A 24966-nucleotide genomic window follows, 5' to 3' on the forward strand; every position below is an offset into this window, starting at 1 on the left:
TCCAATTCGATTGCCAGTTCTCCAATTCCTGCGTTGGCTGCACTGCGTGCGGTCTAATTATTTTATTACTAACTTGTCACGCAGTTCTCTGTGGAAATGGGGTGTGGTCCGCCCGCCCCGCTACCCACAGAGATTCTAAAATATATATTTCAATTCGGTAATTTTCTAATTAAAATTTCAAACTCAACCCAACGCACAATCAGCATTAAAAATCAGACGCAAGTGTTTTGATTTATTGGAAAAATATAAAAATGAAATATAAATATGTGTGGCATTTAAACCCTTGGTGCCCCACCATACCGCAGGGGGGCCGGCAGAGCAGCGCTTCACCTGTCTAACACTTGCATTTTAACGACTCGCTGCATGCCCCCAGCTGAAACGGCTGAAGGTGCGACGCAGCCAAATGTCACAAACTTTACGGCCAGTTTGAAGGGCAAACGAAAATCATTTAACTTTGATTTCGAATTTCTGATTTATTCCCCCAATGTTGCCAAAGCGCAGGCGCTTGCAACATAAATTTTCCTTAACAGCTACTCTGATATGAACTGTAAAAACTCACCATAATTTTTAATTGTACCAATTTATGGCCTAACTGGGACTCGACTCAGTCTGCGACCGGAGCGTCGTTGCCGCAACTGCCACAGATGATGCAGTGCCCCATCCCGTTGACGGCGTTAGCGGTTCTTTTGTCCACCGCACTATCCGGTTGACCATTTTACAACCGATTTATAGTTGATGACCACTGCAGATAAATAGCTTTCGTTCCCAGGGCCGTGCTATTAAAATCAAATAAAATCAATGTTGTTTTTAAATTCGGCATTTTAATGAATAGTCCAGCATCATAAATCAGTAATGTATATGGGCTGTAGCTCTGCCCACGTCCACCTGGCCCCAAGTCTGCGGCATTGTTCGATTTTCAATCAAATTTTGTTGTAATGATGCATTTATAAAAATATAAAAATGTTTGTTTCTTTATGCTCTCAGCGCGATATTTAAATTAATTTTACTGTCCAGCATTCAAATTCGAACTGGAAAATCAGCATGAAAATACAACATGACTTTTGGTCTCATTTATGGGTTGCATCTATTGCTTAACAGAAATTAATAAGCCTTTATTTGATTTTTTTGAACCTTCTAGATTGTATAAAACAAGCTCAACAAGCTCAACGCGAAGAAAACTTAAAATTCTATTCAATATCTAAAATAAAATTGTTGACTAACTACTGTTCTGTTGACTAACTACCTATTCCCTTTACACAAATGTCTGTTCATTTAGTTAAGATGACTTCCGTGTCGCATAGTCTACATCGCTAGTTCCACTTAAGTTTGGGCTTTCAGCTAATTGTGTCAGAACTTGGGTATAAAAACACTTTTGCAGCCGTCCACGTTAGCAGATTTAAAATGCGGCTGGGTAAGTCTAGAAGGAATAGTTCGCCTGCCATCAAAAACTCTTTAACATTTAATACTTTTAGTTGTTATTTTATGGATTGCTCTGCTGGGCTTATCGCAGGCATACGCTCCGGACATATGCGCAAAACAGTCTTTTGGATATAAAGCTGTCGATTCACATGACTCTAAATCATATTTTCTGTGCCTAGGACTACTTGGCAAAATATGGAGCCATTGTGATGACGGTTTTCGCTTTAATGAATCGGAACAGAAATGTATTCTAGAGAAACAGTCAAGAGCAGGGAATCAAAATTCTGGAGGTCCAAATAATGTGTTCAACATTAACCAGAACATTACCATGCACAAGCCACTTATCTTTAATATCTTTGGTCCATTGTGGAAACCGTCAAACCCTGCACCTCCACTACTACCAGCACCTACAACAACCGAAGAACCTGTCACTATTTCTCCAGGCAATAACATTTAAGCAATTATCAATCATGTTAGTAATCAACTCACTATTTACAGGGCCAGAGTATAGCTCTACTACATCGATTAATACAGCGAGTTCTCCTTCTTCAACAACTGATAGCTCTACAGAGGGTTCTTCATCATCGTTCTCGGATAGCTTTACAGAAAGTTCTACTCCATCTACGGATAGCACCTCAGAGAGCTCTTCTGCATCAACGGATAGTACATCGGAGAGTTCTTCCTCAACAACGGAGAGCTCTACAGAAAGTTCTTCTTCTTTGGCAACGGATAGCACCACCGAAAGCTCTTCTTCTACATCCACGGATAGCTCTTCAGAAATTTCTTCTTCTTTGGCAACGGATAGCACCACAGAGAGCTCTTCTTCTACATCCATGGATAGCACCACAGAAAGCTCTTCTTCTACAGCCACGGAAAGTTCTACAGACAGTTCTTTTTCCACAACGGACAGCACCACAGAGAGTTCTATTACTACTACTTTATGTACTCAAACTACACCAATCGTAGTTTAAGTTCCTTATAACCGAAACCAACTACTACACTAGTTTGAGTTATATGTAGCGCTTTGGATACTCTAATAACCATATTCGATTTAATTGACAAGAAAACATAAAAACGCCTTACAATACACCCCAGAACAATCTCTATATATACAACTTTTTAAGAGCTACGAAATCATTTTAATATATAAATGTAACATGTATATCCTAAGCACAAAACATACCACGGGCAAGGCCGGGGTATATCCACTAGTCTTTTAATATGTTTGTTGATTTAATGTTAAGCATACCATTTCATACGGTTCAGAGTTCATCCCACTTCCCACTTTTTCATTTATTTCAACTTTGCATTGGTTATGTGCAGGCTCCACATCTCTTTGCCGTTCTGGTGGTGTTTTAGATAAAAGAGAGACTGTTTTGCAAAACAAGAAAAAACGAGGCAAGCAACAAAAGCCAACAGCATATATGTAGACACATTCATGCTCACATAGGTATGCGACCCCAACTCCCCTGTTCCATATAAATATCAAACGGGGGCTCATATTTCAATTTCGATTTTTGAAAACGATGTGCGAGCTAAACACAAACAAACAAACGACAAAGCAAGAAAGCAAACAAACAGCCGAGCAGAAAATACATTGAATGCGTTTATGCTATATGGAGATATACTCTTTATATTGACCACATATAAATGTGAATACCGAGTGTCAATCGGAATGGACAAAAGGGATATCTCTGATGTTAGTTAATGTTCAAGAAAAAGGGGTGGATGGAAAAACTGAAATTCTAGCCATATATGTTAGCTGTGGATTAGTTTAGATTTTAAAAATAATTACTATCTTCAATATTATAAAAACTGTACTAAAGTTAATAAAATATTTATAGTCCCAAATAAAAGAAACTTATGACTTTTTCTTCAGTACAGGGTATCTTTTGGTTGAGCACTCGCTTCTATAGTTCCTTTTTTTGTTGTTTATGTATCCCAGAGTGTGCGCGTATCTATGCATTGGACATGGGTCTGTGCTTGGGTCCGGATCTGTTGCTGTTATGGGTTGTGCCTGTCGTTCACATAAATGCAACGAAACTTTTGCCCTTGCACATTTGATGCCAATTCCGATGCGTTGCTGTTGCTGCTGTTGCAGCCAGTGAAAATGTCCAAAAATGAGGCACAAACATGCGCATGAATTTTGCAAAGGCAACGGCAAAAACCAACAACAGCAGCAGCAGCGGCTGCGGCTGCCGCACTAACAAGTTGGCACTGCCAGGAAATGCAGCGCAAATAAATGAGGCAGTTGGAACTGTCCCTGGACCTTTTGGACATGTCCACCAATATTTTAGCCATTTGTAATTTTATACTTATTTTTGCAAAGCGTTAACAGTTGACCGCAGTTCCTCCGGGCTGACCCCCGCCTGACAAGCGCTTGCATTTTAGATTTGCCGCATTGGAAATTCTATATGCAACATGTGCGTTTCGGCCTGCCCCAGAAATTGGTAGCACGAGTCTTGCAGCTGTCGCTGGCCTGGGGCACAATGTTTGGCCACCACCTTAATAAGCCCATGAGCGAGACCCGAGCACCTTTCTGACTAATTGCGAGGCGATAGTTGGGCGCTACTTTCGCGCCTAGCGTCCCCCTCAGGGCGCAGACGGGCGGCTATTTGCATAAACATGCAAACGTGGCCAACTTCCGTCTCAAGGCCAACTGTGAAATGAACTAAAAAAAAACTACAAAATAACAAATACTAATACGAAACTACGAAAATTCAATTAGCAGTCGGCTAGAGATCAACATGAAAAGGGCGTGGCCCGCCGCTAAATCTAACAAACGACGCAACCGGAACAAAAATTTCGCTTGAAACGAAAGAACTCGAAAAGTTAAAGTCTTTGGTCGGTTAAATGTAGTTTATGAGGTGGCAATGCTGCGTCTGAGTTATGCTAACCTCCTGCAGCGTGGCCACATATCGAACTTGAACTTGGGCCAAGAAAAAACTACCTACCGCATTTTGTGCCCAGCAAAGCTACCCAAAATGGTTGACGATGTCTTCGACGGCGGCGGCGGCGTCTCGCAAGTGGCGTTTTGTCAAATATTTTTGTTCGAGCAGCCAGTCTTAGCCTTGTTCTGCTTCTTCAGAAACTCTTCACGACTTTTATTTAATGAATTTCGCAAATTTTTGAGGCAGCATCTCACGCATGCGAAAGGCGCGGAGTTCAGCAAGTTTTGCGACTTTTGCGACTGCAACTTGTCTCCACATACACGATGTGCAAATAATTGTCTCAATTCCGCGGATTCCATGATCTGCAAGTCGGAAAAAATAAAAATAAAATTTGCTCACTGAATGAGTGGCCGTCGCCGTCGCCATGGCCATGGCCATCGGTCCGGGGCACCTGCAAGAGATTATCGCGCTGAATGTTTAGGAACTCATGGCGCATAGTCTCGGGAACTGCAACAGCTACTGCTTAGAGGGCATTAAATGCGAAATATTTGATCGGAAATGCTCAGATAGCATATAATGTGAGAGAACATGAATATCAATGGCAGAGAAGCGGAAACTACTTCTAAACAAAACCATGTGGAAAACCAGATCCAAGATTTGAACATTTTTACGGGCCAATAACCACCAAATATTTTGAAGGGCCCAAGTCCGTATGCCACTTAAAAATTGGTTTAGTTCTGATCAACTGTTACAGGTGTGAGAAGTCTAGCAGTTGCAATTACCATGAGCATTGCATTTTGTGCTGAACATTTTCACGAGGTACGTAAACTGCCACAGCCGGCAAATCGGCCATTTGGGCGCGTCTTGCAACGTTTTGTTCTTGGCAATGAATTGCCAAACGCAGATGACAATGAGCATCGGGCCGGCTAAGTTGGCCCTGAACGACAGCAGACAACCGTAGCGTTTCCGAGTCGAATGGCCTTTTGTACTCGAATAACAGAAACAAAAACAAAAACAAAAAAATAAAGAAGAAACAATCGTCAGTCAATTGCTAAACGATTTGGGGTATGCGCGACAGGTATGCCTATGAAATCCGGCTGGGGTTGCAGAGCTGAAGCTGAAGCTGCAGCCGCAGCTTGAATTTCAGTTCCTCGGTTCTGCTAAGAGCTGGCGACAATTTTGCAATTGTCTGCGCTAACAGCAACAACAACAGCAGCAAGAACGACAACGACAACGATGGAGGTCGTCGCATTGCTGGCATAGCCGACAATGAAAAGCGCCGCAAATTGCAACTTGCATACAAAAATCTGTTTTGGGTCTTGATAATTGCCATTCAATGGAGTTGGTTTCTGGATAGCTGCCGAGCACTACTTAGTTGGAGGTTACACTCATTTAATTGTTGTCGCTACTGTTTACTTGCTTGTTTCCACCTTGAACCTGACTCTGGCTCTCAGCTCTCAGCTCTCAGCTCTGAGCTGTGAGCCCTGTGCGTGGGCAGCTTCAATTACTCGCTGTTACAGGCCCACCCGCTGTTGCTGCGTCTCATGCTTCAGTGAGTTGTAAGTCCAAAAAAAAAAAAAAACGAAAAACTAATTAATAAATTAATTATGCCATTACAATAATACACACAAAACTCACATACACCGACACACACACACACTGTGGGAGAGACAGCCCAGGGTAGGGACTCACGCACTCTAATTATGAATATTTTCATGCTGAAATATGCATACACGTGTTGTTGTTACTGCTGCTGTTGTTGTTGTTGTTGTTTGTTTGTTTGTTGTTGCCACGGGAGTTGACTTAATTAGCCACCCAGTGAGGCACTGCAGCACTTGTGCGAGACTCGCCCTGACTCTGCCCCTGTCGGAGTCGGATTTGAGTTGCGACTACTGATATGTGCAGCAGGTTGCCCCCATGACATGAACTTTAGCCGAGCTGCTTTTTGGCAGCTAATTAGTTAAATTTGAATACATGATTACCGCATATATACAGATACATATATGTTTATTTGAAACGTAGCTAATTTAATGGATACTTACCGAACACATTCTTGATTTGCTGCCTTGGAAGTGAATGCACTCAAGCATATGTCTGGAAATATGTATTATGTGCGATAGAGATAGTGCGCATTTGATTTGAATTTTATTTCCATGTTAACAGTTCTATTATCCTTGTGGCTGTATCTGCTGTCCAGCTAGAATCCGCAGTCGCCGTCGCCGTCGCCGTCGCCGCAGACCGAAAGCCGATGATAAATCGCGCCATTTACGTGTGTGCGCCCAGGTAAATATATCAGCTAGGCAAGGTCATAAATATTAATTGTGTTTTCGGGGCCTGGTCTGGGGCTGGGGCTGAGACTGGCGCTGTTGCTGAAGCTGAGACTGAGGTTCAGTTCAGGAACTGGAACTGCCTTTAATTTTGCATGTCTCGCCTGCTATGTTTGCCTGTGGCGAGCGTTTTTGTTGTTCCTTGCATTTTGTTGTCGGTTGTTGCCATTATCAATCGATCGAACGCGAGCTGCATTTGCTTAGTGGCCAGCCGAAACTCCAGCTCGAATCAATAACAACAACAACAAGAACAGCAACTTGCCAATATTGTTAATAAATATTCCAGATTGCAGTCGTACAGTGTGTTCTACGAGCATGTGCTAGATGCTCAGCTGATACCCTGTATGAGTTGATATGGGAAATAGGAATTGTAATGATTTGCCAGAATATAAATCTAAATATACTTTAAATTAAATTACATAGCAAATATAAAATGTATTCCAAATTAAGTCGAAACGTGTTGTTAAGCTAAGAAGATGTGCTCAAGCCATTCTAATGCCTTGAAGCGATAATTGAAAATAATGATAGATTAACTAAAAACTTAAGGAAACAAAGTTTTTTGTTATTAGTTTAAACAAGCTCAAAATCAATAGAGCACACAAACTTGAAGAAGCTTTGCAATAGAAAATACATTTTGAAGGCAACAGCAGCGCCATCGAGTGCTAGGAATGGAGCAAGTGGCCTGGAGTCAGGAGGCGAGTGGAGCAGAGTCGGGTTGAGTTATTCATAAGCGTGGCGCTGCTGTGATTAATATCCAAGGAATGCAGTTTATTGTTGCGCGACGACGACGACGCAGAGGGCTGGGGCGTGGCAAAAAGAGACACATACCTACGCGAAAATAGAGACAGGGGCTGCAGGAAGGTGGCATACGTGAAGCAGGGGTGAGGCAGGAGGGCAGTTGGCAGAATTGTACGTTCAACTGTGGGCCGCAACGCAAATTTGTGTGCATTATTTTTGGTTGCCGCAAAGCGTTTTTCTCGGCTATTTTAGCTTAGTTATAAATTACCGCGGCCAAAGGCTACGTGTGTGTGTGTGCATGTTAGTGTGTGTGTGTGTCTCGCTTGCATAATCTGTGTGCTGAAATCTTTGGCATCCACTTGCGCATATGCACGGGCAGAGAGTACAGCAAGTGAACCGCTGTGCCCGCCAAATGCAGCTTTGTGCAGCTCCAGACTCAGCACCCAGAATCCAACTCCCAGCCCCGTCTCTAGAACAATAGCCCGGTCGCGCACAATAGAGCCGCGCAGGCAGCGGAGGAACGTAGCTGGAACTGAATGGCCGCCACTCTCATAATAGAGTCATAAAATTTTAGTGCGCCGCTTGGCTAAACCCTCTCCCGAAAGACCCCCCTGTGGCGCCTGGGACAAGAGTATCCGCGTCCACATCCACAAACACAACCACATGCGCGTCGCAAGTCCAAGTTCAAGTCAAAGTCGTTTCGCTTTGTTGGCCATTGTCCCGGCCATTTACTCGGACCATAGAAATATATAATTGTGATTAATTATACGACATAAAAATGTTTTAGATTCAACATTTTGATGCATTTATTAACCGAAAAATCACTTGAAATGAGCGGTTTTTAAACATTATATTGCGCCCCCCGGGAACAATGCTTGAGGAGACCAAAGAGCGAGAGGGGCGGGAAGCTATGGGGCCGTATTTGCTGGTCTGTTGAATGTTTGTCGATGGTCGATGGCCTTTATGTGGCCAGCACAGATCTATTATCAGTTGTAATAAAAGTTTACATACTTTTTTTTGGGCGTTTCTTTAGCTTGGCTAAGCGCAACAGCAGCTGGGCTTAAAGGCATGCCGGGCACACTTTTGCCTATCATCATGAATAGTTTGAATATGTTGAATTATTTTTAATAGACATACGTAAACAAGTAGTTGAGTAAATTATGATCGTATCGTTTTGTGGATAAAATGCAGACTTCTTATATTTGTGCTCTTTAGAGTACTTAATTGAGTTCATGGCCCATTGGCTGACTATCTCTGGCTGTTTGGCTCCTCAACTGTCGAGGACAATAGCGCACTTGGAGCAGCCGCTTCGTTATCACACAACATGCCAGCACATGGGAATTGTTGGGCCGCCAGCTGAAGATGCCGCCTAAAACAATGAATGGGGACAGCAACCACAACAATTCAGCGACTGCAACTGCGTCTGTGGCTGCGGCTATGTTGTAGCATTTCATGCCCATCAAATGCATTGACATTGAACAATTGCGCGTAATGTTGTCGTACACTTGACAAGCGCGCAAATTGTAGTGCTACCTGTGCCAGGTACCAGATACCTGGTACTACAGCTAGCAGGCAGTTACCAGGTAACTGCCGACTCTGTTAGCCTGTTGACTGGCCAAAGCGAAAGCTCGAATCTCGATCACCGCTCTATGCGTCTAGCCGTATTAAAAAATAGCAACAAAAAAGAACATCTAACTTCGGCTTGACGCATTTTCGATACTCTTACAGACCTGACTCTTAAATCCATATGGCTAGTCAACCTATTGAACTTGGAGCAATGCAGTGGGATATTATATTTGACCAAGGCGAAATATACATATGATTACACCAACTATTTTTACTTATAGATAGTTGGTAGAGCCAAAAATATGATTTCCAACTTTTTGACAAATTCACAGTGTCCTGTGTAAGTGTATCAAATCAACAAGTTGGGACAGAATTTGATTGAAATTGGCAGAGTTGTCTGTCTCAGAGTTGTCTGTCGTTGATTGTCGGACTATGTTGCGGGGCCTAATGAAGCGACGACATTTGCCGCAAAAACCTGGACATGGCACAAACGAATCGGACATGTCAGCTCGGCATTGGCCATTTGCCAAATATGCAGCGACAACTAACCGCTAAATGCTATCCAGATTAATAAGCCCAATGTGTGGGTGATGCTATCATCAATTGAGCATTGAGTTCAGGTCGAAAGATAGCAAAAGTCAAATGTTATTTGGCCATGCGGCCGGGTAACGTTCTTAGCCCGAATATCGTTACGTACCAAACTTGGCCAAGGCAATATTTTTGCAAGCCGTTAAAGATTTGCGCTGCCAACTGTAAAATGCATTTTTGTGCGCCTTAAATGGACCGAGGAAAAAGTAAGCAAAACGCACGATAAAAAGTGGAAACTCCACTGCCACTGTGGATAAATGGGTCTAAATGTGGGTAAACTGGCAAAGCAGCCACAGTCCGGCGACTGCGGACACTGAGAATATATATTTGCAGCGCAGAAACCCAAGTTATGGTTTCTACTATATACACATATTTAGCAGGAATAGCGAGCGACTGAGTATCAGCCAACCTAATTGAGCCTTGAGCTATAAATTTCTAATATGCATCGCAGCCCATGGCTTATAGCAGTCACAGACTATAATAATCATTAACTCTGCGTGAAACTGGAAAATTCTATTGTAATATTTAATATGTAGGCGTAACGTGGTATTTCCTTAAGACAGGGCTGCAAAAAGTTCTCCATATGCCTAGCTTACAAATACCCAATCAGTTCCTGCACGCATAACAACAGTTCCCAACTAGGATCCATAGAGTCAATCTACAACTATAAATATGAATATGAATTCCTTAATGGATATCGTTTGATGGTTCTCAACGTTGTAGCCTTTTGACCTAGACTTAGCAGCTCGACAAGGGATACGCAATTTTATAATTATTATAAACCTTGAACAATGTGGGCCTATCGAGCTCGTGACGAGAATTGGAGACGTATTTACGAATTATTTAAGGACTTTTGGTTCGTGCTCCATCAGAAGACGCATCCGAAACATACATCAACCTTTTACAATCGCATACAGCTCACGTAATACATGCCAAATATAAACAATATAAATGTAGCTAACTTACTTAACACTTTTTGTAGTGTCCTGTGGAACTATCCCGACGAGGAGCTGCGCCGCCTGTCCACGCGTCTGATCTGGCATGCCTTCATTTGGATTCAGATCAACGTCTTTTTTCTCACACTCCTGTTTGCGCTTCCGGAATCGGTGGACAATATAGTCGACTTGGGTCAAGATATTCTATGGATGATTGGGGTTTGTTTTTCTTATTCTCTGATTTTTTCGCAAGCAATCGAAAGCCTTCCATTTGCAGACCTTCCATATGTTATTCAAGTGGCACTTCTTTTACTTTTATATTGATGACATTGATGAGGTTATCAATGATCTGGATGCCTGTCACTGCGAGCCAAAGAGTGGACCGGCGGTGGCAATCATACGCTCCGAACAGCGCTGGTTCTTTTTGATGGAGTCGGCGCAGGGATTGGCTTGGCATGTTGGCATAATACTGTTCTGTGTCTTGGTGGTATTACAGCCACTTTTGACAGGACAGAAGCTGCCATTCCATACAGTTTGTCCTTTTCATTGGCACGATCCATCCCAACATCCCATCTCCCACGTTTGCATTTACATTTGGCAATGTGTCTTTCTATTCTACAATATGGCGTGTATTCTATATACCGACCTATTCTCATCGCACTGCTTCGCACAGCTGGCGGTCAATCTGAAGATCCTGTGCATTGAGCTAAAAACACCTTAGCCAAGGTCTACCACGAGGACGAGCAGCAGTATCGCACTGAACTAGGTCGATTGGTAACATTTCACCAGAGGATAATTGGGTTAGTGTCTGAGTTGAGTAGTATCATTACCATCTAGATACCTCTATTTACAGCTTTGTGGACCGCACCAACGAAGTTTTCTATTCGCCGCTGATAATGCAGATATTAACTGCGTTTTTGATGATCTCCGTGTCTACATTTGAAGCACTTGTGGCCAGACATGAACCCGCTGTGGCAGTTAGATTTGTCATATTTATGGTGCTATCATTTTTTCATCTCTTCTGTTGGTGCCTGTTTGGGGACATGGTAAGCGAACCGTTCAATTGAGAGCCACAATATTACTTGAATAAAATACCAATTGTTACCCAAACTACTAAGAAGTCTGACGTCTAGCTCATTCTCCGCTGCTTAAGGTTAAGGTAATTTCTGCCTGGAAGTCTTAATCGCTGCTCATAAAGCAATCCACGTCACTTGACTGCTCGCGCTGCATCCCCGAGTCGCCCAAGCTCGTGCAGCTGCAGCTATTTAGGATTGCCCACGGTACCAATTGGAGGACGGTTCAGTTTGGTAGCCGGGCCACCAAAACTATTTACGTTTACAAAATTATATTGTACTCTGGCATTTTTATCAATATTTCTCAGTTCGGCTGAAAGAAAGTTTCGCAACGAGGTTGCATTTTATGCATGCGACCCCGTGAGGTCGCCCCGGCATCAGCAGCCGCCGATCCAGCTTCGAGCCAAGTCCAATAACTGTGCTCATAAATTGCAATTGTGTGGAACGTTGGGAGCTTGTAGTACTTACTGGAAGCTGGTTTGGCTGCCCGGCTGACTGGCCGCTTGGTCGCCTGGCCGCCTGTCTGCTCCGTCATTAGCTTGATTGAATCTTATTGTTAGCAATTAACCTTCGCAGCTATAAGGCCAAGTAGCAGCAACAGCGGCAGCAGCAGCATTTCTGTGCCACATCCTGGCAATCATCCATGGGTAATAACTTCATTTGCCACGACGCGTATGACACATGACACAACATGTCATCTGCTTATGCCAAAACTAATTGCCAGCGACAAGTCGCCAGCCTCAATTAATTAGCAAACGCTAACTGCGGACTAGGCTACAGCCAAAGCCAATCCGCAGTTGCATTTGCATGCGCACGAAACGGGGCAGTGTTTGCGGATCGTCTCAGCTGCACAGCCGGAAAAACGGGCACAAACCCAAACATGACGTGCCATGGCAAAAAGTAAAAAGCTCGCATATTGTACACCGAATTTCACTTAGGAGCAGATCAAGGAGCGCCAATCCCCACCAGGCAGCAGACAGCAGACAGCAGACAGCAGACAGCGGCTAGCGGACAACGGACAGTCGACAGCCGACAGTAAACGATGGCTAAGTCGAACAGCAAACGATTTGTCAGACCGCAGCTCTGCAGCTCATTTAAGACTCCACTTCCTACTTACGTTTGAATATTCCTATTCGCATTCGCAATTGCATTTTGCCAGTGTTTACTTACTTAGCACAGTTGCCCACTCCTCCTCTTCTTTCTCTGGGTCCTCCTTCACTTTATCCGCAGCCTCATCCTCTGGCACTTCAACCGCATCGCATGCAGATGCAGCGCCTTTGTCATGACATGACAGCAGCCTAATTCATCATTATGGCTACACGGCGCTGGCTGGCTTTGGAGCTGAATGAGAGTTTTGTCGCGACTTTCGCTAGACGTTTGCATGATGCGGTTTACTCCAATCCCCCTTCCTCAGCCAATGGGTTGTCTGAGCATCTGTGCAGCCGATCTCGTTAGACGGCGTGCCCGTGCCTAGCCCGATTCCATGCTCCATGCTCCTCCAGTGATTCATTCATGCGCAGTAGTTGGATTTTTTGCTTGCATGCAGCTGACAATGATGATAATAATGATGATGCATGTGGCTGCAGTGCGACTAGCATTTCGATCACGGGAGAACCTGGTGAGGGAACTGTATGGGGGCCGTACAAAGTGCACTGTCGATAGCCTGATGATTTGCCTGTCGGCATCAACGAGGACGACGACATTATCGTCAGCTTGCAGTCAGAAGTCAGAGATGTCAGCTGTGAGCTGTAGCTCTTCGCTGTACTTCTTATCCGACATTGTATCTTTCGGTGTGGGCTTGCCGAAACCAATGGAAAGTTATTGAAAGCCTGTAGGCCTGTCAATCTATTGTGTCTTGCTTTCCCAAAACAAACTTCTTGCAACAACTGTATGGCTGCACAGGGTTCGACTTTGATGGCGCAATAAATCAAATGAATTGAGCTGAACTCTTCAAGTAATTAAGCCGCTCTCAAGCTACAGAGAGTTAATTTAATTGGCTTACACAATAAAAGCGATATCAAGACCCCAGAAGGTCACAGAGGTGTAAGGGTCACTTTAAATCAGACAAACGGCTTCACTTTGTTGATAACAATGAAGAATCAACTTTGACATCATAGTTGTTGAAACACACACAAATTAAAATAATAAAATAGGAAATACTTGCCTTATAATAGCCAAATTCCTAATTCTTCGAAAAAGCTAGAGTTTTCTCAACCTTGCCATATATCTTTAGACATGCGCCAATTCCATCGCAAGGAAAAGGTGTCAACTCTTTAGTTTGGAGAACTCCTTAATCATCGTAGCGTATAGCCCAAATGCCATGCACGACTTCATTATGAGGCAGCCGCAAATGAATCATCAACGTCAGCTGGAACCACTCTCGTTGCTGGCAGCTGCACCCGGCACCCAATAGATAGCTCGTGACATGGGACCTAGACTTTAACTAGGTTCGATTGGTCGCCAAACTTCTGATTGGTTTTTCTCTAAGCTTTTGTTTTGGCTGCTCATCAAGCGCGCTGGAAGTGCACGAAAATGTGCCTCAAATTTGTTTGCGAAACCAACTGGCAGACATGGATGGAGCCAATGGAACGTCCATTAAATTCCTGGCCGGTTGTCGCTAATGAAGTCATAAAACCGCATGACATTTTGGCTACCTCCACAGGAAAGCCCCCACGAAAAACAGATCTCACTTTTTTTCGTTTGTTTTTGTGTCAGACGATCCTGTTGTGTTGTGTTTTGTTGTATTGGGGCGCTGTCGTACACACAATTGTCTGGTCCAGAGGATTGTTGTCCAACTCCAGTCCAGTCTGCTCGATCGTTCCAATATGCAAATGGACCTCCGCCCGCTGCCACCCACAGACAGAGCGACGACGTCAACCAGCAATAAGGAGGACTAAGTCAACGACGACGACGGCGACGACTACGATCCATATGTCCATATGTTCATATCGCCCATGCGATCTCTCGCTTTCGATTGGCTTTACGACGTCGTGGCTCCGGAGACACAGACGTGGCTGGAACGGAAGAAGGGGTGCATTGGCCAATCTGGCTGCGCTTTATTTTTCGGCTCAGCTTTATCTTGCCAACTGATTTTTTGTGCATTTCATTTCGGTCGCTTCGTGCTGCAAATATGCAAAAATTGTGGCAATACCAGAGGAGGGTACGGGGCACAGTGAGCTGCTACACGTCCGTGGCACACGTTTCGAGGGCCTTTCGTGTCATAAATGGCATAAATATTCCATCTTGACCGGGCAACCTAAATATTTTCCCTGCACTCTCCTTTTGCCTCGTGTCGTGGGCTGTCATTGATTATGCGCCATAACAGAAAAATTATAACAATGTGCGATGCCAAACTTTCACTTTTTACTGAGCAAATCTGAAAATGAAATTAAATCGTTTTTCATTTTTATGTCTTTCGGTTCGTATGAATGCTGACTTCAGAAGGCCAGATAAAGTTTATGGCAGGTCCGGGATCACACAGGCTGTCGCAAAGCTAAGCTCGTCGAATAAACAAAATAGAATCGAGCTTCACTCGAATGACCCCGTCAAATCTATAATCTGTATATGTGTTTACCATGACAAAGCAAAGGCACAGAAGATGACCGAAAGCTATTATAATAAAATGAATGCATTCAATTTATTAATTGATTATTCATTGCATCAATTTGCTAAATTGTTTTCAAATAAATACAAAGCGATTAAATATATTTTTTTCGCGTTTATTTGTTTTTTTATTTCGTTTTATTATTCCTTTAATGGGCTTCTTTTGTTTATTTTCATGATTTTGTTTTGCTGTGTGCCTAAATTATTTTTGCACAATTTAATGGATTTTCGTGAAAATTATTATTTGTTTGAATTGTTCTTTTTTGTTTTGGATTTTGTGTACAATTTTCCATTTGTCCACATAATTAGTTAGGCTATATGCTAAATTGGAACATTTCGAGTTGCATTTAGTAGTTGAATTTGCGCTTTGCTATTTATTAAACTTGATGTTTGAGTTATTCATTATAAATGCTAGTTAACATTATCATTATTATTGTTATTGTTATGTTGTGAAATGTGCATTTAATGAATAAATATTTAAAATACAATATTGCATTTGTGTGTCTGTGTGTGCTTTTTTTCGCTTCTAAAACTAATAAATGCACAATTGCATTTGTAGTAAGCATAAGATTAAATCGAATTACTAACTGTAAGCTTTAAATTTGATGTAATTTTTATAGTTTTCTTTAACTACTAAATAGTTTGTACATAGCAACATTATGACTTAAATGACTAGTCTTTGGTTGTTGTTGTAAATTGTTGTTGTTGTTGTTGTTGTTGTTGTTGTTGTCGTTAATATTGTATAAACAAAACAAATACTTGAACTTTGAAGAGGAATGTTCTGTTTGTAAGTTGTGCTTAAACAATGCCCTACGTAAATTATTTATTCTTAAGTTGAAGAAACATTTTGCTGCACTTTGCTTTGGAACTAATTGCCAATTGGAGCAAAAATTGCAAATTTGCAAATAAGTACGTATTTATTTACAGCGTATGTACAATGGCGATAGTTGTTTGATTGTTGTTTTAAGTACTTTTCTTGTAGTTTTTGTTGTGGTTTAAGCTTATTTGATATGCATGACATGAATTTTTTATTAACTTTTATTGAATGCAACTTGAAATGTTTAAATGTTCCTGGGTTTATTACGAGTACTTTAACGATTATATTAACTGGGAAATTTTGGGGCAAAACATTTGCCTTTTATAAAGACAAAGCCTAAAGTAAGGCCCACAAAAATGTTTCCAATATTTGCAAAGCTTTCGTTTTGAGCTTAAGTTCTTTTTTCTGTCTTTCGTCGTTTTGCCATGGCAATCTAAACTATTTGCTTTTGTAATTACAAAACAAGAGGAATGAAGTGAAAAGCCACAAAGTTTTGTGCCATTTGCAGCCGAGAACATGCCAGCAAACACAGAGCCATACAAGCAGATACCAGTTAACACACACACACACACACACACACACACACACACATACACATACACGTACAGACACACACACACATCAACTCACTCACATAGACACCCAGAGACAAAAGCTCTAAACGAAAATATCTATTTAGAGCAACAAAAAAACACAAGTTATAACGTTGCCATTGCGTTGAACGACTTATAAATACCCTGTGCCCAAACAAGGCATCATCACAGTAAAGTAAAAAAAAAATATTATTATATAGATAGATACATACACGTAGTTATATTGGCAATTAACTGGCATATATTGTACTCTTAAAGGCCTAGTTCTTCTTCAAGACCAGACAAGTAGGCTGCATAGCCAATGCAACCTTTGTCATACTCTGACATATATATGTATATAGGATATGAAATGGACACACACACGTTCACACATGTATTCACACACTTTAGCAAACGATTTAAACTTGTGGCATCATCGACAGAGTCGGCAGTTGCCATTTGCCAGTTGCAAAAAGCTGGAAACAAAAAGCACGCCCTTTATTTGCTTTAATCTGACAAAATCCCTGTACTAATGCCGAACGGCAATAAAGGATAAAACGTGCAAGGCATGTAAAGAGCATGATGCCACATAACCCGCCATCAGCACCGCTCCCCCTGCACCCATTGATGCCCTCTCTGCCCCAACCATCTTTGTCTGGGTGTCGGTTTTTGGTCTTGTTGGCTGCTTCGATAGTTTGCACAACGGAAGTGGAAGTGACACTAAATTCGTTTCGGTTTTCCCAATTGGAGACACAGACACTGGCACAACACACAAACACATAGACTGACACATACACATACACACTCACCCGTGCTCCACACTGTGGCTGTCAGTCAGACACTGAAGTGAATCCTTAGACGCTTATGGACTGGTTTGCCGGCTCACAGCAAGCAAAAAAAAATATACTTCACAAAATGTTACGTGTAATCCTTTTTATGATCTGCACCAGAATTTGTGCGCCGCATTTTAAGCAGCCAGTGTTGCCACAGCTGCCGCATATAGGTATGTTGCAGCAGCATGTTGCCGTGCAACATGTCACTGCCAGATCCAGCCGCTGCTCAGGCTGCGCCGACGCTGACGCGCCCAGACGCAGCTCTCGGCCGTTTCTCAGCTGGCGACCACCATGGTGCCGGCCTGCGGCCAATGGGCAGTGGCCTCGGTGGGCGCTGGTGATGACGTGACCGACGACATGGAATTGGAATTGGAGCTGCTGTGCAATTGCTGCGGCTGATGATACTCGGGCTCCTCATATGCGGCATCCTCGTCGCAGTCATGCGGGAAATGCGGCGGCGGGGCTGCCTGGTGCTGGTGATGATGATGATGATATGGATGGAAGAAGTGTGGTGGTGCCTGCTGATGTTGCTGCAGCTGCTGTTGGCTTGGCGGCGCGCTGCCTGCCAGCGATGGCGATACGGACAACATTGGCGCAGATGCAGCCGCCAGCGTGGGCGGCATGGGCAACGGCAGTGGCAGCGGCAGCGGTTGCAGACCGCGTATGCTATCCGCCGGGTGCGCCGTATAAATATTACTCCGTCTCAGATGATTGTTGTTGTTGTGGGCGCTGCTGCCGGCATTCGGTGGGCCACCACCGCTGCCGGTGCCCGCTCCATTGCTGTGGGCGCGTTTGTTGCGCGACCACCACTGCACATGTGTGTCTGCAACGAAGGATGGGGTAAAGATGCACAAAATGGTGGCAACAGTTGCAACAACAAACGGTGTGCGCACAGTGGGTCCAAAATGAAAGGACACTGTGCATCAATGTACCTGAAAGTGCTTAGTACTTACCATTGCGATTGTTAGACGACTTTTTGCGCCGACAACGCACCACGGCAATCATGATGATGGCGCCGAGCAGCGCCGACAGCACGGACACAATGATCAACGTCAGAGGCCAGCCCAATTCTGTGGCCTTTTCTGCAGGAGCGGAGCGAGCAATGGAAAGCAGGGTGTTCGGTTAGAGAGTACAATTGAGAAAAATAACATGGACTATTTGTTTGCTTACCTATCGTGCCCTCGAACATGAATGTGCTCTTGGTGGGCATGGCCCAGGAGCATAAATCACATGTGGTTAGGCCATCGCTCAACACGGGCTCATCCACAAAGAAGGGCGGACGGGGTGGTGGGGGCACGAAGCGTCCGTTCCACAGGCCCTGCTCGCTGGCATCGAAGGCCATTGGCGAGCCAAACAAATCGTCATCGTCATCGAAGATGTCAAATGTCACATCCCCAAAGCTGCTCAAATCCTCCGCCGAACTGGCCACCAAGCTCTCAATGCGCGGCGGACTAAATGTGGGCAGGGCGGGCGAAACAGCGGCTGCGGATGCGGATGCGACTTGATTTACAATGTAACTAAGGCGGGCATCGTTGCCTGGCAGGAAGCTGACCATTGTCGCCGTCGTCGTCCTGGCGCTGGAGCTAGAGCTGGAGCTGACGCTGATGTTCGCAATTGATGGCATGCTGGGTGCAGGGTGGCGAGAGGAGTTTTCGGGGATTTACTTGGTTTGCTGCCAATCCTTTGACTGCGCTATTGCCTGTTATCACCGCTGTCTATTGCAGCTGTCTCTTGCACATTTTGAACGGATTTGCGCCAGCTTCGCCGTAGCTCAAAATGGCCTGACCAAACAAAAAATTGAAAGAGAAAGAGAAATATGTTAGTCGGGCCAATTAAAGTCTTAATTGTGCTGTCAATATGAAGGCTTTCACATTTTTCATATCTTTGGGCTAAGCCTAAGCTCAGCTTTCAAACGCCCCGCTATTGCTCGAGCGCTAATCCTTCCCAGCCAATGCTGGGTTTGGATTGGAGGATTGACAACTAGCGTCATGCATCACATGCCACAGCCACGTCAGCAATCGTTTTTCAATGACTGTTTTGTACCTATTTTCAATTTGTTTGCCCCAACTCTGGCCGTGCCCCTAGAAGTATCTCACAAATACGATAGATACACGTGCACTTCTCAATCACCTAACCTCCCACCCCGCAACTTCTGATGCTGATGCTGATGCTGCTGTCGTTGTATCTTTTCAGCTGGAAATTGAATTTTTGAGCAGCACCGGCAGCTCTCTCAACCCAGAGAGCACTCCGCACACAGCTCATAGCTACTCCCCACATCGCACATGGCAAACGCTCCTAACAAGAATTGACAGCTTGACAGTTTGATATCAGTCTGGAAGTCAGCATTAGTTACAGTTGTTGCTACTCTTCTTATTGCTCGACTCGTATTTGCTTTATTAAAAACAACCCGGAGCAAGCACGAAAGTCAGAATTCTCTTTCTATCAGTTGACTAAGCGAACTCAATTTGCGAATCGTTGTGAAACAATAATCATGATAAATTAACACTAATTTGCAAGCGACAAGTGCTGCATTTCTATTTGACTCCAGCCGGGCGAAGCGCAAGTCAGTGGCTTACTTAACTAGGGGTACGAAATGATAACAAGTGTGAAGACCCTGCGGTATTTCATGGCCAGCTGTTAACTACGCTAATTAATAGGTGCAAGCAAGTTAGAATTGCGTGAGATACAGAAAATTGGTGCGGATTGCAAATGTCATGGGAACAGTTCTCCTTTCGATAATAGACTATAGCTATTACAGCTCAACCTTAGCAACAACACAACATTTGTATGTTGGCCAGGTCAAAAGCCGAATTCAACCGAACCAGTTCGAGCACGGTATTCAAATTCATGTTGACCGAACCACAATCTGTGCCAGATGTATAAAAAACAAACATCGTTATACTCGAAACAAACCATATTTCTTCAAATTTGAATAATGTTTAAATAAAAAGCCTTTGAGGGAGACCCTGCCCTTTTATACATTTTAATAATCATATTTGGTCAATTTCAATAAAAAGTAGCCCGCATCATGCACATGAAGACATAAAAGGATTACAATATTTTCGGTAGCCAGAATGTGTAAAACCAGGTTCACAAAACGAACCCAAAGGCAGGGAGTGGGCTCACAGAACAGAGCAGCCAAAATGTTAAATTTGTAGCCCTGACGACTCTACCAGATTCAACTGCACATCATTCAAAGCATTCACATTATTATCAAATTAAAAGTTAGCAAAGCAAAGTTTCGTCACTTGCCATAATGATGCCACCGCCTGTCCCCCTGAAGCCAACGCCTCTGTCTGAGGCAGCACCTGAAAGGCAGCAACCGGTGCCATCCACTAAAACATTCGGCACGTTTCTGGCATTAGCAGTCCGGACATTCACCGGCAGTCGCCGAACTTCAACGCCAAATGAAAAATGCAACTTCAGGTGAGGTCTGGTTACCCCCAAAAAAAAAAAAAACTACCGTTGCACTTGCCACACGCGCCCCACCACGCCTCGTCGCATACATATATTTTTATATAGATAAACGTAACTGTATGGAGAAGTAGTTACATATAGTATGTAGAAGCTGGAAAGTTTTCACGTGGCAAATGGTTAAATAATATTTTTGCCAATGGCTGCAACTGCAACCAAACTCCAAGCCTCACACAAAAGGCCAAATGTGGGTCGGGGTGGTGCAGCCGGTGGCGGAATTGAGTGGAGTAAACGATATTTAGTCATTCTCGAAAATGAGAAAACGTGATGCGCATAAATTGACGCGACCGCGCCGGAGAAAGAAAGAGAATTTCGCTTCACGCAAGCGAATACGAATGCGAATACGAATACGAATACGAATACGAATGTGAATCTTTTTGAATGAATGAACACGCAGACAGCTGAGCCTGAGTGAAGCAGTTGGCGGAGTACCTGGTCTACTCCTTTTTGGCCGTGTGGGTGGCTGTAATTCTTCTTCGTTTTCTACAGCTTTTGTGCGACGTCTTTGACGTCGGCTATTAATAAATTTATTTCGCTGCATGCCTCAAATAAATTGTAAAGTCACGTGATTTTCATTTTATTTTTATTTTTTGATTTGCCTCTGATGGCAGTCGCTGTCGAGTGGATACGGCTGGGCAATGTTGCGACAGCTGTCAGCTGCCAGTTGCCAGTTGCCCCAGCTGCCAGTTGCCAGTTGCCACATGCCGCCAAGTGCGTGGGCGGCGTCCAATGTCCAAAACGTCTTCAGTTTCAATCGTTTTGGCGGATTCGTGCCTCGGGCGGCAACCGGCTGCCTGCCAATGTTTGCCAATTGAATGGAGCCCGCACAACGCCCACCAAAAACAAAAATAATACAATGTAACAGTACATAAGACAATACACAACAAAAACACACACAACACACAACAACAATTCGTTGTGTTGTTGTTGCCAGAAAAGCAATTACACATGTCCTACGATTGCCGCCACGCTGTATGATATTTTGTATTTTGTATTTGTCCTCGTATTTAAATACACACACGTAAATACACGTACATGCGCCCACCCACACACACACGCACTGCTTTTTAATTAGTGCAAATGTTTGAACATTATTTTCGTCTATACATTTATTTCGCATATTTTTATTTGCCCTGTGCGTAAATATAAATGGGGTCATACATATTGAAATTTAATACGATATAAAGCCAAGCGGCGCGTAACACCACACAATATACTTATATTTATTCACACACACGCACATACTCACACCCAAACACACACACGCTTGCGCACACACACAAACCCTCCCACACGCATTCGCCCCGCTCATAAGTATGCCAACATGCCAGAAAATAACTACATAAACACGGGACATTGCCAAATGTTTACAATGCGAGTTGGCTTTTAATTTAATACTGGAATTTACTGGGAATTGCGAAAAAGGCACGTAGATTAAACAATCATAAATACTTTCATTTCAACTAAAGAACTAAGATCATAAAGACTTTGTAAAGTTAATAACAGCCTTATAATATGAAAGGAACAAAAACAGCACATTCAATGTATGAAGCCTTGATATTTCTGATATTAAGCATAATAAGCATGTATAAATTTAATGGACCTAAGGCAAAATAATGCTAGTTATTGGCTAATCTTAGTTGACTATGTAAACTATATTTTCCATAACTTTAATCAAATCTAGGGCAAGTAAAACAACAGAAACTCTTTAGTAACGATAAAGAGATCTGACAAAGGAAAAACAAGTCCATAAATGTGATAACCAAGTTCGATAATATACAGACGATTAGTTTATTCGAATTGAAATGGCCTGTTAACGTGGTCTAAAGCTTGTTTTTATTTTTGGTAAATCGAAACATTGGTTAGCCACAATAACTGAATTAATTTTTCTATTTATGCATTTTCTCACGAGTGCCTTTCGAAAATGAGTGCCATCAGATAATATTACATAATGAAGAGCCAAATTTGCGCCCATAAACAAGAAATTCCAGCCAAGGATGCATTGGCGAATGCCAGAATTGGACAGTACAGGGCAGGACATGAGGACTGACACCCACAATCAAATTTGATTTCACTTGCTGTCAGTTTCTCTGAGCTGTCTGGCATTTTAAAGCATAGACGAAGGATGTTCATGTTTCAGCACAAAACGTGCCTTGAATTTCTTTATTTTTTCGGTACTCAGTTTTGTTGTTTATTTTTTTTTTAGGATCTTTTGGTCTGCGTTCGAGTCATCTACCGAATTCCCAGGGAATGGAAAAAAACAGAAGGCAGCAGAAAGGACAGAAATTGTTGTTGCTGTAGGTTATGGGAGCTTGGTAGCGAGAAGCTGGGGCAGGCCATAATTTGCACTAATAATGAAGCAACTGGGAAATAGAGTCTCGGCCTGTCATGCCTGATGACTGGACCAAAAGCAGAAGTAAAAGGTCCCATCCTCGTCCTCATCCTAGTCCTGGCCTAGTGTAGTAGGTAATGGCAAAGCTTTTGTGCCAAAGTAATTGAGTTAACTAGCAAAAATATAATAGCATTCCATGACATTGAAGCTGGTCAAGAGAGTGAAAGAAAGAGAGAGAGAAAGAGGGGGGGAGGGAGAGAGAGGCAGAAAGAAAGACAAGCAGTCAGACAAGAGCAGGCAACTCCTAAGACAATGACAAACGGGGATAAACTTTCAGATACTCATAGTCTGAGACATACGAATGCATGAAAATTGAAATTTTATTCAAATGCTAAAGCGATAAAGCGGCCAAACTTGACAAAAAATATAGATTTACATTAATTATGAGCGAGACGGATAGAAAGAGTGGGAGAGCAACAGATTCGAAATGAACAAAGAAATGTCTTGGAATTAAATCTAGGAACTGCCTGCCTCAAGAAGTAGTTGTTGCACTGACTCGAGTGGCATTTCAAAAGCAAATTAGTTGATTTGTATGCAGCTGTGCCTGGGCATGAAAAACTAATAGAGTTGTGTAACAAGTTGGGCCCAGTCACCGGAAAAACTGGAAAAAGAAATCGTCTCTGAGGAGGCACTTCGACAACTGATAAACTCGGCGTTTTATTGCCAATTCAAATTCAAATCAATGAAGGGCAAACGAAATTTGGTTATTTATGGTTGTCGCACAGCGAAACTACAGATCGTTCAATCTACAGATCGATCGATCGCTGTTGTTAGTCTTTTAAACATATGCATAACATTGATAAACGAAGCTAATGAAGCAAAAGACACAACCACTTGATCAAGATGGGACTGCAACATGACGGGGCAATAGAAAGGGGCACAAACTGAGGACTAAGATTAGATAAGCTGGCTGATGACAAGCTGGAAAGTCGACATTGTTTAAAGCTAGCTAAATAGAGTAATCAAACTGCAGTTGTTCAAATTATTGAAGACTAAAAACACCTATTAATTGGCCAACGATAAGATTGTAATTACATTTAAATTATGCTAGTGTTGAATTCTAGGAAAAGATAGCTAGCACTCACACAGTAAGGAGACTTGCTTCTCAGCAGCATTTCAACAAAGATGTTGTAAACTATTGATTGAATATTTAAGCTACTTTAAAGCAACCTTTGAGACTCTCAGCCGGCAGCCAGTAACTAGCTTCTTTGTTAGTTGAAAGCAATTTTGATAAGCCGGAGCTTAAGTCAAAATTGATCAAATGTGGATAAGGGAATAAGGAAAACAACAACGTAAAGCTAGCTTCCAAACATATTTCGACAAGTTTTGGGACTGGCAACCGGGCGAACAGCACACAGATACCGCACACACACAGCGTGTGGGAGCTACTTGAACCGCCAGCTTGTGTTCCCAGATTCATAATTTTTAACAAACAAATCGCTTTATAATCCCTTTTCAAACAGACACAGGCGAGGCGAGCAAGCGAGCGAGCGAACGCAGGCTGGCACTTGGCTTCATTCTAATCCTTAGCTGTCAATAAGACATTAATGCTTCAACTTCACACACAGCTCAACTTCTCAGCCAGTGCTGCAGGGTGGAACCGCTTGAAAAGGATTTGAAGTCGAGGTTTGTGTTTTGGAAATGAAGTTGATGATGGCAATGGAGCTGTAGATGTGGGCGATCGAGTTACAAACGCAAGGCTGCCCTCGCTTTGTTCTTCGCGCCTTTGATGAGTGAG

The 24966-nt window shown here is 43.1% G+C and overlaps 2 protein-coding genes and 1 long non-coding RNA gene across 4 annotated transcripts in view; 2 read left to right on the plus strand and 1 right to left on the minus strand.

Annotated features, from left to right (window-relative positions):
• Positions 1 to 1396: 1396 nt before the first annotated feature.
• On the plus strand, positions 1397 to 2508 carry LOC116650652 (uncharacterized). The gene is made up of 3 exons (XR_011416404.1): positions 1397 to 1411; positions 1473 to 1862; positions 1918 to 2508. It is a non-coding gene; the product is annotated as an uncharacterized lncRNA (long non-coding RNA).
• Positions 2509 to 10320: 7812 nt separating this feature from the next.
• On the plus strand, positions 10321 to 11531 carry LOC6623421 (putative odorant receptor 65b). The gene is made up of 4 exons (XM_070207861.1): positions 10321 to 10451; positions 10512 to 10683; positions 10742 to 11160; positions 11318 to 11531. The coding sequence occupies exons 1-4, from the start codon at positions 10321 to 10323 to the stop codon at positions 11529 to 11531; spliced, it is 936 nt and encodes a 311-aa protein (XP_070063962.1).
• LOC6623435 (uncharacterized) overlaps positions 11134 to 24966 on the minus strand; it is a 28866-nt gene continuing 15033 nt past the window's right edge. The window contains exons 2-6 of one of the 2 annotated variants that reach the window (XR_004303562.2): positions 18533 to 19143; positions 18316 to 18444; positions 17339 to 18185; positions 11306 to 14913; positions 11134 to 11226 (exon numbers count right to left, since the gene is read on the minus strand). Coding sequence is in view for 1 of the 2 variants with exons in the window: in XM_032434525.2 (XP_032290416.1) it covers positions 17638 to 18185; positions 18316 to 18444; positions 18533 to 18986 (1131 nt within the window). In the remaining variant the exon portion in view is untranslated. Of the gene's footprint in view, positions 11227 to 11305; positions 14914 to 15255; positions 18186 to 18315; positions 18445 to 18532; positions 19144 to 24966 lie in introns of those variants that run through there. The other variant, XM_032434525.2, reaches the window with a different exon arrangement.

This window comes from Drosophila virilis, chromosome 3 (assembly GCF_030788295.1).
Source record: "Drosophila virilis strain 15010-1051.87 chromosome 3, Dvir_AGI_RSII-ME, whole genome shotgun sequence".
Taxonomy (NCBI): Eukaryota; Metazoa; Arthropoda; class Insecta; order Diptera; family Drosophilidae; genus Drosophila; species Drosophila virilis.